The 12,592-nt window shown below is 36.2% G+C and overlaps 1 protein-coding gene across 9 annotated transcripts in view; it reads left to right on the top strand.

Annotated features, from left to right (window-relative positions):
• The window catches only part of EMSY (EMSY transcriptional repressor, BRCA2 interacting), an 82,598-nt gene that overhangs the window by 49,853 nt on the left and 20,153 nt on the right, over window positions 1–12,592 (top strand). For all 9 annotated transcript variants that reach the window (XM_032640470.1, XM_032640471.1, XM_032640468.1 and 6 more), the window contains 3 exons: window positions 3,067–3,203; window positions 5,670–5,843; window positions 7,949–8,147. In XM_032640470.1, coding sequence (XP_032496361.1) covers window positions 3,067–3,203; window positions 5,670–5,843; window positions 7,949–8,147 — 510 coding nt within the window. The remainder of the gene's footprint in view (window positions 1–3,066; window positions 3,204–5,669; window positions 5,844–7,948; window positions 8,148–12,592) is intronic.

The raw sequence follows: 12,592 nt of genomic DNA, 5'->3' as shown, positions 1-12,592 counted from the left end.
GCATCAGTATCATGGCCCATGATCCAAATATGATTCACATTTACTTGCACCCATTGTATCTTGACTCCTTATAAGTAAAGACTATGTATAGGTGAGTTCTCTAATACGCTATGAACTAGATATGTGGTCGGATGCTGTGATACACCGTGATGTACATGAGGTGCATTCTCTGCCCTAAAGAATGCTAAACAGGTGAACTTGTATAGTCTCTTGTAACATGAGAACTATACACTGAATACTGTGAAAACATAGAGGAAGACTTTATTTATTTATTTATTTGTTTATTTTTGGCTGTGTTGGGTCTTTGTTGCTGCGTGTGGGCTTTCTCTAGTTGGGGTGAGCAGGGGCTACTCTTCGTTGCAGTGCACAGGCTTCTCATTGCAGTGGCTCCTCTTGTTGTGGAGCGTGGGCTCTAGGCATGTGGGCTTCAGTAGTTGTGGCACATGGGCTCAGTAGTTGTGGCTTGCGGGGTCTAGAGCACAGGCTCAGTAGTTGTGGTACACGAGCTCAGGTGCTCCGCGGCATGTAGGATCCTCCTGGACCAGGAATTGAACCCATGTCCCCTGCATTGGTAGGCTAATTCTTAACCACTGCGCCACCAGGGAAGTCGGAGGAAGACATTTTTTTAAATGAGTAATACTTCTTTCTTCAATATAATGTAGATGTCACCTGAGATATAGAAACATGCTATTGAAATTTTAAACTTTTATAATTTGATAATTCTAGTCATAAATTGTGTTCTTAATTTATTCATAATTGTAATATAATGCTGTACTTGCTTTTCCTTATGCTATGCCTTTTTCTTCTGTTTTCTAACATTGCCCCCACCTCCCATTTTGTTAAGCTGGTGAACTTGGTTTGCAACTGTCTCATAAATTGACACACCCGTAATGGAAAGGATTTGACATTTTCATAGTTATAAATATAATTCATTTGTTAAGCAAGTTTTGTCAAAAAAGTGATCCTTGTACTTTGGTATGGAGTTAAATCTTGGTTTACATTTCCTTGAGATAGTTCTTAATGCTTACTTTCTAAGAACACTTCTTTATTAACCAATTATTTGGTGAGGGAGCATTGTCAGAGGAGGCATCATAATCACATACGAGGGACTGGAGTTAATTAAGAGTTAAAGTTGATGTAAGTGGATAAGAGGCAGCTTGGTTTTTGTGGCTCTTAACAGTTCACTATTCAGAGACTGCAGGTACAGGGAAAAACATTTGTGAAACTGGCCCACGGATAAAAGTGCTTTTTTATGTTACCTGAGCATGTTACCTTGGACTGATGAGGCCTTAGATGATGGCAAGTGTATTATAAAGATATTGTAACAAGGTGGCCAAAAACTGACATATAACTAGAATATTCTTATTCTTGTGCAATCTTATTTCTAAAACTAGTAAGGAATGCTAAGGTTTCCCAGTAGAAAAGATTAAATTTTAACTTTTATTCTTGAGAGTATATTAATCAGTTGTGTTTTTAATGTGTACCCATTCTGTGCTTAGTCATTTGATAAATGATATGCAGGCCTATAGCAGAAAAATATGACTTGCCTATTTTCATAGGCAGAGAAAATTATAGGTGCAGAAGTAGCACCGGAATTGGTGTGCTCAAGGACCAGTGTGGAAACCAGCACATTGAAGGAGAGGTATATATTGGATAATCCTGAAAATTAAGGTCTGATGGAACCTGGAGGGCTAAGCAGAGCAGTTTGGTCTTTGTGTGGTAGGTAATAGGAAGCCATAGTAAAAGGAGTTACTTGTTAAACTAGAGTTTATGGTGTGTATTTTGGAGTAGGAACAAATAAGATCTAATTGGTGGATTTAAGGCCAGATTATAAAGGATTCTGAAACCCAAGACAAGAAGTTGGAACTAAATACAATGGGGATTTGGAAGGTGTTTGACCAATTTCACATGTTGTTGGTTCTTGATATGGTGAAATGAGGTTTTTTTGTTTTTTTAGGATGTTTGCTATGGCAGGATGCATCAGAGCTATTTGAATGATAGAGAAACTTGAAATAGGGAGAAAATATGGGAAGCCAAAAGAGATGTGGGCCTGTCTATTGAGCTGGCATTGATAACATTTTGAAAGAAGACATATGTTGGTGACAAATTTAGTTCATTCACATACTCATTGAACGATTACTTGAGTAATTGCCATACAGTGTGTGCTAAGCACTGAGGACTCAGTGGCGTGAAAAGATACAGTGTGAAGCCAAGGGGCTTTCATTTTGTTAGAGGGTACAGGGAGTGAAGACAAGGCAAGAAGCAAAGATTGACACCAGGATTTCCAACTTGAACAATTAGAAGAATATAGGGTATAAATTTGATAGGTAGATAGATTTGATAGGTGGAAGAGAAGCAGTTTGTGGAAGGATGTGGGGGAGAGGTTAAGATAATAATATGTTTGGATCAGTAGATATAGATCTACTACATAGATGTTAATGATGGAAAATATAAGTTTATATATATAAGTATATAAATTAGGGTTTCATTCTCTGACTTTTCAGAGTGTTGCAGGTGATGAGTATACATTTCATCTGACTTGGTCTGTGACTGTTTATTTTGTGTTTTTCTTGTCACATAAAAATAAATGACATTTCATCAATTTTCTCTATAGTCTAGTATTACATGAGAATTTTGATACATATTTGCCTCTTTTCTATGTTATTTTTTGAAGAGTTTTCCTATCACACTAGTCACATAGGTAATACCATTGAGTTTGGGAGAAATGTTTGTCATGGAATAGAGCTTCTAATTTGTTTCAGTTAACTAGTCAGGAGAGGAATATTGATGGGGAAGCAGATAGTGATACTTTTAGATTCTTAGTTTCGTGTGTAGGCCCTCAGATTCCAAAGAGATGAATGCTGTAAGAGTCAATTCTTAGTATTCTCTCATTCTAGGACAGCTTGTAATTTATTATTCCAGGCCTTCATTTTCATCCTCATGACAGCCTTCACGTCATCTAGGGATGACATCAACTACATGTATTAATTGTATACAACATAAACAGAAGTAACCAAATATCACTAGTCCTTAACTCGGGCCTCCTTTTCTCCCCCCTTCTCTAAGGAACGACTACCAAAATCACTACAATCCCAATGACTTCCAAGCCCAATGTGATTGTTGTGCAAAAGACTACAGGAAAAGGAACCACCATTCAAGGCCTCCCGGGCAAAAACGTTGTCACAACATTGCTAAATGCTGGAGTAAGTAAGAGCTTGAACTGCAGACTCAGCAATCCACTAAGGATTTTAAAGACCAGCTATACAAATATTTGTCTAAGGACTTCAGAACCCACAATGGCCAGAATGGCTTGATTTTACCCCTGCTGTGATGTAATAACTGTTAAAAAACACCACCTACTGATGCCATTTTTTATAGTAATTTCTAAAACATGTTGTTCATAGCTAAGTTGCTTATGACCATGATTTAGATGCTTAGCTTGGTCCAGATGGAAGATTCCACTGGGTTAACTACAGAGGGACTTCTGTCAGAGGACAGTTTATTCCTGCTTTTGGCCAATAGATAGCAGTCTAGTTTTTTGCCTAGGCTAGGCAAAGAGAAATATTTGGGACTGAGACTAAATTAATGACAATGATTTGTTACTTTCATTTTTACTTCTTTGAGCTAGTGAAAAAAAATCAAATAAATAACAGATTCATTTATAGTTCTGAAGGCAGTTGTTAAGAGGTTAAGAGATTTGGAGTTAGCCAAACCTAGGCTTTGTCTCTGAGTATCATAATTGTTTGACTTTGGCTAACTTATTCGACTTCTCTCATCCTTAATTTCCTCATTTGTACGTTGGGGATGATGATCTCTACCAGTGAATTTGTTGAGTAACTAACTGGTAGCTGTTGAAAGTGCTTAGAACAGTGCCTGGCACATAGGAAGTCCTCAATAATTTTTTTTTTCTTACTGTTATTACTCTTTGTACTTAACTATCTAGGTTTGGTAGTGTCCCTACTTTGCTAGAAAAAAAATGCTGTACTTCATTGTAGTTGATCTCTAGTAGCTTCCTAGGCATCACAGTCTTTACAATGTTGGTAGGGGTCTAGTATTAGATTTTTTCATCACGTGGGAGAACATAGATTGTTCCTAGCCTTAGTTCACATAGTAAGCCAAAAGTAAAGCCAGGATTAGAATTCAGATTTTCAGAATGCTTTATCTTTTGGTTTGTAATTTCATGGAACTGATATTAAAAGAGGGGAGTGCCATGTACTCTAGGTCCTATGGTCACATCGATCTAAGAATAGTGTGTGTGAGTACTAGCTGCTATATACATCTAATAGCAACAGTTTGACACAGGAAATGATAGTCAAACAAGCAGATCAGAGTATAAGACCATCAGCTTAACCACATGTGTACATGTACCTGTACTCATAACTTGCTTGCCTGTGTATGCATAAACACACACACACACACCAGAAGAGCTTTTTCAAAAAATAGCCTGCTAGTTGATTTTGATTGGTTTTGAATGGTCTTTAATTATACTTGGACAGGCCCCATTGAGCTACTTAATAGAAGGGCATGCCCACTTGCAAACTAGCAGCTCTTGGCAAATGAACTAGAGCTCTTTCCAGAGATGCTGCTGTGAAGGGTGTACATGTATTAAAATAAGTAATCACATGATTGGCAGACACTCCATGTTTCCCTTAGATAACTGCGGCAGATATTTAAACATGTGAATTTTGTAATCATTTAGCTCTAAATTCACAGAGTGATTACCTTTTTGCCAGCTCACCTGGGTGCTTTGTTTTTACTGGCTGCTAAGTTTAGATGGCCACATATTTAGGTGACGATGACTAAAAAGAAAAACTGATAAGGTGAAAAAATTTCAGATCCTTTACTTTTTATGGATTTTAATTTTTTAAATTTTAATAGTTTAGTAAAATGACTGTATTTGAATTTAATTTAGTTATGCTCAAGTATTGACTCCATAACTGACCAGAAAATGGTACTTAAGAATAAAGCAGATGAAAATGGTGAAAAGTTAATGGGCTTAAACTATCTAGTTAATAGACTAAAGTGATATTAGTAACATGCTGACATGGGAGAAGTCCTAAGTTTTTTCTTTGTATTTTCCCATGTAACCTCAGAAAGAATGTTAATATCTCTGCTGATTTCATCTTTTGCCCATACTGTTTCACAGAGGCCTTCTGCTATATATCCTTATAATTGCATGTTTGGGGAACTGAGGTAGTTTATTTTGTATGTGAACATTTAGCTATTGGTAAAATGCACAGTAATTTTTTTATTACACATATGTTCATTTCAGATAAACTGTCAATAAAGATGAATGTTGGGGGGACAAGACCTATAGTCCCAACACTTAGAGATAACCATTGTTAGCATTTTAGTATATATTCTTCTATAATTTTTGACTCTTATTTTATATACATATTCTATGAATGAGACAGTGTAATAAGTATTCTTACATAAGGTGATTTTTTAAATTCACTCACCAAGAAGTATTTAATGCTTTCATAGGACAGAAGGTTGGTCAGAGGACTTCTGAGATCATTTCAACTAGGTCTAAGATTTTTGATCACCTGGAAACATTGTACTTTGTTGCAGAGTTTACAGCCCTTTGCCCATCATCCTGGTAAAACCTTTCTGTGATTTTCAGTGAAAAAATGCATATAAATCTCATATATTTACTGACTTCAATTTAGGGAGAAAAGACTATTCAGACGGTACCAACAGGAGCAAAGCCAGCTATTATCACTGCTACAAGACCCATCACCAAAATGATTGTAACTCAGCCAAAAGGAATAGGTTCCACAGTTCAACCAGCAGCTAAAATCATCCCAACAAAAATTGTTTATGGGCAGCAAGGGAAAACACAGGTATGCTAAGATATGGTGATTTTTCTTGACTCTGGTATATTTCAAATTCCTAGAAAAGATCAGTAATATTTAAAGAATCAGATTATTAAAAATTATGATTGAATGTGTATAATCATCTGTTTTCAGAATAGTACTTAAAAAAATATACATCTTAAATATTTGTGTCATGTCATGAGCAAAGCTTAGAGAACAGAATCCCCTTGGAGGACTTCCCTGGTGGCGCGGTGGATAAGAATCCGCCTGCCAATGCAGGGGACACGGGTTTGATCCCTGGTCTGGGAAGATCCCACAGGCCGTGGAGCAACTAAGCCCGTGCGCCACAACTACTGAGCCTGCGCTCTAGAGCCCGTGAGCCACAACTACTGAAGCCGGTGCCCCACAATAAGAGAAGCCATTGCAAGTAGAAGCCCACGCACCGTAACGAGAGTGGCCTCCGCTCGCCACAACTAGAGAAAGCCTGTGCACAGCAACGAAGACGCAACACAGCCAAAAAAATAAATAAAATTAAATCTTTGAAAAAAAAAAAGAATCCCCTTGGAATAAAATTTGCTGAAGGTATATATTGTTTTTTGAGAAGAAGATGGTTGAGGGATGATGGTTATTCATAATCTCTCAAAAGTATTTTTTATAAGCTTATATGGCCTTTGAAAGCACTTTGGATATTATAAAATTTGATTTACTTGAAACCTAAATAATGGAGAAGCTGAAGATCCGTTCATTTTTCAACAAGTAAACGATAAGGGAGCTTTTCTGGAGATTTGTCTGGGAAATTGAGGCTCGGGATTTAATCTTGTGTTGCTGGGCTACTGTTTATTTTGCAGGTACTTTACTTTTCTGAGAATATCAAAGGAATTGATGTCAGCTTTTTTTTTTTTTTTTTTTTTTTTTTTTTTTTTTTTTTTTAATTTTATTCTTTGGCTTCGCCACGCAGCATGTGGGATCTTAGTTCCCTGACCAGGGATCGAACCCGTGCCCCCTGCATTGGAAGCACGGAGTCTTAACCACTGGACCGCCAGGGAAGTCCCTGATGTCAGCTTTGGTTGAGAAATGCTATCCTAGAATTTTTGTAAAAGCTACTAATTTACCTATAAACTAATAATTTGCCTTTAGAATCAGTTCCCTCAGTATTATAGCCAAATAGTTTACATATCTAAACAATAAGTTTTGTGATTTTCTAATAAGTTCAAATTGCCTTTAAATTTCAACTGTAACAGTTTCATTTGCTCTGTCATCTAAGTCATAACCCATGTTTTCATTCTTGAATTTTTGGAAATGGTGACTTAAAGAGTCTGAAAAGGTTTAGAAACTTATATATGGGAGAAATAAAAAATAATTGTGGTGAAATAATATTTTTATTCCATGTACCCAATTGAAGTTAACTCCCAGAGTCCAGATTTTGAAGTGGAATGGTTCACTGTGAAACTTTTCTCCCATTTCACTTGTTGTAGTGTCTGTGGTTTTGACCTTTGCCAAGAGTTGATCTATTGCATGTTCCTTATCAATTCTAATAGTTGTCTAAATTAGTGTTCCTCTGGGGATTTCTTCAAAGATGACTTAGGTCCTTAGCAATTTTACTTTGTGCAGTTGTGTTAATTAGGAATTTCATTTGGTTGCTAAAGAAAAGAAACCTGAAGAACAGTGGCTTAAACAAATTAGGGTTTTATTTTTATTATGTTGATAAATATTCAGAGGAAGGAAATCCTGGACTGTTATTGTGACTCAAAAATTCCCCTGGGAATCTAGGCTCCTTGTGTCTTTCTGTTCCGCCATCCTTAGTTTGTGACTCTCTTTCTACTGTATAGCCTACAGACTGTAAAATGACTCCTGAAGTCATTACAGGCAAGAAAAAACAGGGTCAAAGGCTCTTGTTAGAATCATAGCTGTTGTAATGTAGCATGTACCGCTTGAAATTTTGTATGTGGCCTGCTATAATTTGTTCGTAGATTGAATTAGTCTTTGATGAACAGTGCTGTGCCCAAAGTATAATAAATGTACAGAGTACCGTTTTCTGTGTCAGGAAAATATTTGTTTCATCATGACCTAGAAGTTAAGCATTTTTTAAATGCTCTAAATTTATACTGGTTGTATTTTTGCTTGTGTTCTAGGTTCTTATTAAACCTAAACCAGTGACGTTTCAAGCTACAGTTGTTAGTGAACAAACAAGGCAGCTGGTCACGGAAACATTACAGCAGGCATCCAGGGTGGCAGAGGCTGGTAATTCATCTATTCAGGAGGGAAAAGAAGAACCACAGAGTTATACAGATAGTAGTTCCTCTTCTACGGAGTCCTCCCAAAGTTCCCAAGGTAAGATCCATTTTACTTCTGATTTATGTAATTACTGCTGACATAGTGCCCTAGTCCTAAAATAGTTGAATCTAGGGATCTCAAACAAACATGTATGCTTTGACTTGTTAGTTCTTTTGATTTTATTGTCTTTTGTTTGATATGTAATCAGTGAGCTGAAGTTTTGTTTTTGGTAAGGCTTATTACCATTCTTTCCTGCCTGGCATATGTTCATCAAGTAATTGGTAAATTTTAGATGATGATTTTGGCAGGTAGGTATTATCAAACTGGATAGAGCTGTGATTCCTTCTGTTTGCTTTGAGTAAGTAGGAGAAGTATGCAAGAAAGTGAATACACCTTTTGAAATGGTTGTTGCTGAATCTTGAGAAAGGATCAAGGTGGTCAGAGATGGGGCCATAAGTGGGCTGTAAGTGGGTGATCATACATTGCAGTTTGCATGGGACAAGTCTTGGTTTATTTCTGTTCTAGAATAATTATTAATAGCATTCGCTTTCACTCTCAAAAGTGTTCCAGTTTAGATGATAATTATATGGTTGTCGTAATTATAAGGAAGGTGCTATGAAGCCAGACTCCATAATAGGGAAAATCATTATCCTTAGTGCTATTTTAATTGTGTTGTTCTAGGAAGTCACTTGAAATAGACTCATGATCATAAGCTTTGAGACTTTCTACAAATCTAGTACCCATGTCTGTCAGTTACCTTAACCACCCATATTGTCAGGTAGTATATTTATACCTGTACTTAGAAGCTCTGATATATCCAAACAAAACTGTTTATCTTCTCTTGATCATTCCTCACTCACTCCATTTCCTCTCCTCACCTCTCCATTATTGTCTTTGGAATGCTTTCTTGGCACCTTCACTTTTCTAATACAGCTTCTTCATATTGTGCAGGAATTATTATTTTAACTCTTCAGTGGAATCTTCCTAGATTAGTCTTACTAATGGTTCACATTGCTGATTATTCCATTAATTCAATTTGACATTTATTTATTAGTTTATATTATGTATTAAACTTCATGAGAAAGCTTCATGAAGGAGGTAGCATTTGAAATGGTCTTTGAAAACTCATCAATTAAAAATTAAAATGTTGATTTTAACAAACAATATGGCACTCATTTTAGAAAATGGATAATTTTCTTCTACATATTATCAATAATAGTAATATTTTCTGAATCAATTTGCTAAGATTTAATTTATTCTGTATTGATTGTGAATCAGTAGTAAGTAAGTAGTAAGTAAGATGATGCTTATTCTCTATTTCTTTTAGACTTACTGATTTGATATGTATAGATTCCATTCTCAGTTTAACTCATCAGATGTTTTTTTTCCTCTTTTATTTTTAAGTCTGTAGTTATTAGAATAATACCAGCCTTTATTTTCCCTTGAGAAATATTTTCATAGTGGTCCAGTAAAATGTTTAGGTTATGAATTGTTGCTGAAATGGGGACCTGAACAGTAGATGTCTGTGTATACATAATCTCAGGTTATCTTTTGAAATTGCTAGTTTTTTTCCCAAGAGAGCTATAAGCCAATCATTACTTCCCTAACATGCCATTTTATTAGTGAGCCTTCAATTTTCATTCTAAGAAAGGGACAAAAATTTGGCTATTTTTGGAACTGATTGAGTGTAAAGTTTTCTGCTCTTTGATCTGTTATTATACATGGCCTCATTTATTTTTGTTGTTTATCTTTCATTGCATATTACTTCTTTTTAAAATATTCTGTAATACAGAAAAAATTCACCATTCAAAGTAGGTATATGTAATATAGTTGCCTATAAAGCCAGTTTTTATAATCTGCATTTACTTCTCTCACCATATCCTTGTACAGTTCCTTAGTACATTCTCACAAAGACAAGGGACTGGGAATATATATGTTATGATTTAAGAGAAAGGGATAAAGGGCTTTTTTGGGGGTTTTTTTGGCCACATCTCAGGGCATGTGGGATCTTAGCTCCTTGACCAGGGATCAAACCCATGCCCCCTGCCGTGGAAATGCAGAATCTTAACCACTGGACCGCCAGGGAAAGGGATAAAGGTTTTGATCAGTTTAAGACTCATGTTTGGTTTTCAAGGTATAAGAGGGTCATACTTAATGGGGAATAGAAGCACTATATAAGAGTCCATTCTTTATTTATATCGCTTTTGTAGTTTTTAGTGCACCTCTTTTTAGTAACTTTTAATGTAATTTCAAACTTACAAAAAGTTGCAAGAAAATTATAAAGAACTCCTGTGGGCTTCTCTGGTGGCGCAGTGGTTGAGAGTCCGCCTGCCAATGCAAGGGACACGGGTTCGTGCTCCCCGGTCCGGGAGGATCCCACATGCCGCGGAGCGGCTGGGCCCGTGAGCCATGGCCGCTGAGCCTGTGCGTCTGGAGCCTGTGCTCCGCAATGGGAGAGGCCACAACAGTGAGAGGTCCATGTACCGAAAAAAGAAAAAACCTCCTGTGTATATTCTTTACCTAGATTCACCACTTATTTATATTTTGCCCTATTTGCTTTGTTGTTGATTCTCTTTCTGTCCTTCCTGTGTCTATAATTTTTAAATTTTTTAAGCATTTGAGAGCAAGTTGTAGATATTATGTCCTTTACCTCTAAATACTTATATTTGTAGGTTTATATTTCTTAAGGGTTAGTCTATTCATAACTAAAATACAGTTATCAAAATCAAGACATATGAAGTTACAGTTCTGTAATCTACAATCCACTCAAATGTCATCAGCTGTCCAATCATGTTCTTTGTAGTTTTACCACCACCCGCCCCCGCCCCACCAGTCCACAATCCAAATTAGGATCATGCATTACATTTAGTTGCATTTAATTGTCATGGCTCTTTTTTTCCCTTAAATTTGGATAATCCTCCAGCCTTTCTTTGTGTTTCTTGCTTGATCTTGACATTTTTGAAGGAAATAATCAGTTACTTTTTAGAATAGTCTTCAATTTGGTATTGTCTGATGTTTCTTTGTCATTTGATTCAGCAGGAATTCCACAGATGTGATATATCCTTAGCTTTGTCTTAGCAGGAGGCAGTGATGTCAGTTTGTCCCAATATTGATGACGTTAACGTCGATCTCTTGGTTAATTAAGATGATGTCTTCCCGTTTTTTTTTGCATTATGAAGTTACCGTATTTCCCTCTGAGATTAATGGTAATTTATGGGAGATGCTTTGAGACTATATAAATATCATATTCCTCATAAAACATTTATCTACTAGTTTAAGCATCCATTGATAATTTTCTAAAGCCCATTATTTGTTAGATAGTTGGCATTCTACTGTAATAATGAATCAACTTTGCTTGACTTCATATCCTTTTTCTGGTGACTTCCTGTACACCAGTCTTAGAATAAGGATGTCTTTTATGCCAAGGAATTTCTTGATTCTACTTGTGGTTTCGAAACTTTCCCCACCATTCCCCACCCGCAAGGAGGAGCAATTTAGGCCTTATACCTTATTTCTTTCTTCTTTTTTTCTTTTTATACCTTATTTCTGAACTATCTCCTCACAGTCTAGAATAGAGACCTTCACCTTCACCTTGTTGTGGCACTTTCCTTGATCACCCTAGGAGGGTTCATCACTCCTTCTATATACTATGCTTCCGAAGTTGCTTTGTACTACCAGCTATTTTATCATTGATCATTTTATTTTGTATTTTTTTTTGTTTGTTTAATATAATTATTTTCCTTTCCACTAGGCTACTAGCTTCTCAAAGGCAAGGATCATATTCATCTCTATATATTCAATAATTAGCGAAGAGGTTAGCTAGCTCTAAGTAGACACCCAGTAAAAGTCCCTGAATGAACAAACAGCAGAACAGCAACCATAATAACTGTGGTACAGAGTTAAACTTCAGCCTTATAAACTAATTTCTGTTGCCTGAGTCCAAAACATTTTTTCCTTTTTGGCGTTTCCCCTAACCTAGTGGGTGGGCCTTTTAAGCTGTATACCCCTGAAGTATTTTTACATACTGATAGCTAGATGACCAACCCTAATAGTTCAAGGTCATACTTGCCTAGATCACTTACTGAAGATTGGACCATATGCTTTCCACAGCTCCTGAGCTTTCCTTCCTATTTGGATCTTCTTATTTTCCCTTTCTCACTTGGGAATAGGGTTATTGGGCTTATTGGGTTATAGATTTTTTTAAAAAAAGAAAGAAAAAATGTTAAAAGTTTTCTTTATTTATATTCTCTTTATTTCCAAAAGGTTTTAAGGTAGATTAGCTAGAATATAAGATTATGTGAAGTAAAATGGAAGAGAAAAAGACAAAACCAAGGGTAAGGATTTAAGATGGAACATGGCATGAGGCAAATATAAAAATGCATCCTGTAAAGACATTGCTTTAAGTAGGCCACAACTTGGTTTCTAGGATGGTTTTTCCAGAAGCTTCATGATCTTGGTAGGTCATGGTGAGAGTGAGGAATAAATTGAGGTTAAGCAAAACA

This window comes from Phocoena sinus, chromosome 8 (genome assembly GCF_008692025.1).
Source record: "Phocoena sinus isolate mPhoSin1 chromosome 8, mPhoSin1.pri, whole genome shotgun sequence".
Classification (NCBI taxonomy): domain Eukaryota; kingdom Metazoa; phylum Chordata; class Mammalia; order Artiodactyla; family Phocoenidae; genus Phocoena; species Phocoena sinus.
Note: the sequence above shows the minus strand (reverse complement) of the source record. Positions and strands in the feature narration are given on the sequence as shown.